The sequence below is a fragment of the Primulina tabacum genome, chromosome 14 (assembly GCF_025594145.1).
Source record: "Primulina tabacum isolate GXHZ01 chromosome 14, ASM2559414v2, whole genome shotgun sequence".
NCBI lineage: Eukaryota > Viridiplantae > Streptophyta > Magnoliopsida > Lamiales > Gesneriaceae > Primulina > Primulina tabacum.
Genome location: NC_134563.1, coordinates 2,430,188 through 2,433,916, shown reverse-complemented (window position 1 = coordinate 2,433,916; position 3,729 = coordinate 2,430,188). Strand labels below are relative to the sequence as shown.

Here is a 3,729-nt window from a genome sequence, read left to right as displayed (position 1 = left end):
ATTTTATTTGGGTCATCCGTGAAAAAGTATTATTGTTTATGCTAAGAGTATTACTTTTTTATTGTGAATATCAGTAGGGTTGACCCGTCTCACAGATAAAGATTCGTGAGACCGTCTCACAAGAGACCTACTCATCTTTTTTTAGCACTCTTTTTAAGCATTATATACACACGAAAAATTATTACATTTGCTTGAACTATGTGGAACATAATAGATCCTAACATTTGTTTGGTTAATAGTTATTGACAAAAATGATTTTACGTGCTTGAACTATGTGGAACATAAATGATTTTACGTGCATGAGGAAAGAATCATATCCACCTAAAAAGTTGTTATTGACAAAAACATAACAAGTCATAGTTGAAAAACGTAGTACAAAAAAGACTTGTGAATTAAGCATAAACGAAATAATCTTGAATTTGATAGGGCACTCAGTGGGTGCAACAACTCCCACGTAGATTTGAACTAAGTTTTTCCTTATATTCTTGACCCTCGAAACCTAATCAAACCTAAGAGAAAACCACCCTACATATTGTCTATAAAAGAAGCCTTTTTCATCATATTTTCACAAGCAAGACATTCGATCTCTCCTTCGGGAAAAAAACCAAGTAAAAATGGCAGTCTTGAGAAAATCTAGCTATCCATTTTGCTCTTTTCTTTTCTTGTTAGGCTTATTCCTCCTCTTTACGGGCGAAATGCCGGTAACAATGGCGAAAGTGCACTCCCATGATTTTCTTGTAAGTTAATTATGTTGCTTCTATTGATGTTTTCTCTTCTTGTAAATTATAAGATGGCTTTCTTGATTTGGTGAAACAGGTGCAAGCGACACCGGTGAATAGGCTGTGCAAAACACGCAGCACGATTACGGTGAATGGGATGTATCCAGGGCCAACGTTGGAAGTGAACAATGGTGACACTCTAGAAGTAAAAGTTACTAACAAAGCTCGTTACAACGTCACGATTCACTGGTAAATGCATGCATGCATGCATTGCATGCGAGTTCACTCGCAAACCCTTTTACGAGTATAAACCCAAATAAGATCCTGATCCAAATCTAACGAATGCAAATAATGATCAGTGGTTAATCAACCAACTTTTTTTGTAAAGTTGATCTTTAATTTTATTCGGTTTTGTCAATTTTGCGTAGGCATGGAGTAAGGCAAATAAGAACTGGATGGGCAGATGGACCAGAATTTGTGACTCAATGCCCTATTAGGCCAGGAGGGAGTTATACTTACCGGTTTACAATCCAAGGACAAGAAGGAACACTTTGGTGGCATGCACATAGCTCATGGCTAAGAGCTACAGTTTATGGAGCTCTGATCATCCGGCCAAAGGAAGGGAATTCATATCCGTTCGCTAAGCCGACGAGAGAAACTCCCCTTCTTCTTGGTAAAAAAAAAAAAAACTATGAGTTTCTAGGCATTTTTTTCTCTAATACAATATAAAAGGCATTCAGTTTGATACAGAGAGTCACCATTTTTTATCAGGTGAATGGTGGAATGCGAACCCTATCAATGTTGTTAGACAAGCCCAACGAACAGGAGGCGCCCCCAATATTTCCGACGCTTACACCATTAACGGCCAACCTGGTGATCTTTACAATTGCTCCAGCAAAGGTGGGCTGGGTTTGATGAATCTTCACTTCTGAAAATTGCAAATCTTGATTTAAACCTATTGTTGGATGAGAAACCAAAAATATTTTGTCCCAACTTTGATGCAGATACAACCATAGTTCCTATAAATACAGGGGAGACTAATCTTCTCAGGGTCATTAACGCTGCACTCAATCAAGAACTTTTCTTCCAAGTTGCGAATCACAAGCTCACCGTGGTTGGAGCTGACGCCTCCTATGTCAAACCCTTTACAACCTCTGTTCTCATGCTCGGACCGGGGCAGACCTGTGACGTCCTAATCACTGCGGATCAGCCACCTGTCAAGTACTACATGGCAGCACGTGCTTATGTCAGTGCTCAAGGCGCACCATTTGATAATACCACCACAACAGCCATTCTTGAATACAAATCTGCCGCCTGCTCAGCTAAATGTATCTCAGTCAAGCCAGTCATGCCGAATCTACCGGCTTTTAATGATACAGCTACCGTTACAGCTTTCACGACCAGCTTCAGAAGCCGGGGAAAAGTATTTGTGCCCAATAAAATTGATCATAATCTTTTCTTTACTGTTGGATTAGGACTCAACAATTGCCCACCTGGTGCCAGCAACAGCAGCTGCCAAGGCCCGAACGGAACCCGTTTTACTGCTAGCATGAACAACCATTCATTTGTGCTACCATCCAACTTTTCCTTGCTGCAAGCACATCAGCAGGGCATACCTGGAGTTTTCACAACAGATTTCCCAGCAAATCCACCAGTACAATTCGATTATACCGGAAACGTAAGCCGATCACTGTGGCAACCAGTTTCAGGGACTAGACTGTACAGATTAAAATATGGCGAAACGGTACAAATAGTTTTGCAGGGAACAAGCATCTTCACGGCTGAAAACCACCCAATTCATCTTCACGGTTACGACTTCTTTATAATTGCTGAAGGATTTGGAAATTTCAATCCAAGGAGAGATACATCCAAATTCAACCTTGTAGATCCTCCTCTTAGAAACACAGCACCCGTGCCTGTAGGCGGATGGGCTGTGATCAGATTCGTCGCAGACAATCCAGGTTAGTGCAAGAATTCGACATACAAAAAGGTGTTCTTATTCGCACCCACATATATTACTAACAAACAAAGTTTTAACATAAACAGGGGTCTGGTTGATGCATTGTCACTTGGATGTCCATATCACCTGGGGCTTAGCAATGGCTTTTCTCGTGGAAAACGGCGTCGGCGAACTGCAATCTATAGAGCATCCTCCGGAGGACCTCCCCGTATGTTAGTGATACCAAAACACTATCATACATGGCAAATTCTGTTTTTTGCACACAAGTTCTTTTGTTGCTTCCCCTTGTAGACTTAGTGATTTAAATTGAGGGCAACAAAGAAGGCGCAGGATTTCCATGTAAAGCGCCACGGTTTATTATCCTGTCCTCTATTCTTATTTGCTTTCAATATTGTTATTGTTTCCCAGTGAGCAATGATTCAATTCATCGTTTCGGATTCAAGAAATACTTGTCGTCTTATATACCCACGAATCCCCACCGATGTCCAACTAGTACAACTGAAATTCAACTCCAAATATCTTGGGCTCAGACCCGCGCAAGCATGACTGCACTATGAGCTCCTTGTTATACATTAATAATATAGTATAGAAGTATACATTTCCGGTTCAATGAAAATAATACTCGAAACCGAACTTACCGGACGGAAGATTTTACCAGTAAAGTACGAATTTTCTAAATCAACTTAAAGATCCATCACCCTCAATAGCTACACAAAACTCAAAAACATAATAGGATTTCAATGAATTCATGAGCAAGATTAACATAAGGCTAAAAAACTGCCGTTGCAAAATCAAGAATAAAAAGGTTGTCCTGTACTGCATTCTTTGAAATTATGAGTCAATATCGTGGACTTGAATTCAAGAGGAAAAGCGTAAAAAACAATTATACGACAGAACATGCCTGCATATTTTAATTTCTAAATTAATTACTGTGTTTAAGTTTTGCTCGTGAGTTTAATTTGTTGTCAAGTTCATTGTAGGTTGCATTTGAATTCCGGAAATAGAAAATGAGAAAATCAAAGATGATAATTATATACACATCGGGTTTTT

General features: G+C 39.6%; 1 protein-coding gene across 1 annotated transcript; it reads left to right on the top strand.

Moving 5' to 3' along the window:
• Window positions 1-553: 553 nt before the first annotated feature.
• On the top strand, window positions 554-3,125 carry LOC142525326 (laccase-12-like). The gene is made up of 6 exons (XM_075629586.1): window positions 554-737; window positions 817-968; window positions 1,148-1,392; window positions 1,491-1,619; window positions 1,724-2,680; window positions 2,766-3,125. Exons 1-6 carry the CDS (start codon window positions 615-617, stop codon window positions 2,894-2,896), a joined length of 1,737 nt encoding a protein of 578 aa, XP_075485701.1. The 5' UTR covers window positions 554-614; the 3' UTR covers window positions 2,897-3,125.
• The last annotated feature ends 604 nt before the right edge of the window (window positions 3,126-3,729 follow it).

Bases quoted from the DNA above. Each gene is read 5' to 3' on its own strand.
- LOC142525326 (XM_075629586.1), top strand. From the start codon at position 615: ATGGCAGTCTTGAGAAAATCTAGCTATCCATTTTGCTCTTTTCTTTTC. The intron at 738-816 runs GTAAGTTAATTA...TTGGTGAAACAG, and splicing joins TGCACTCCCATGATTTTCTT to GTGCAAGCGACACCGGTGAA. The intron at 1,620-1,723 runs GTGGGCTGGGTT...ACTTTGATGCAG, and splicing joins TTACAATTGCTCCAGCAAAG to ATACAACCATAGTTCCTATA.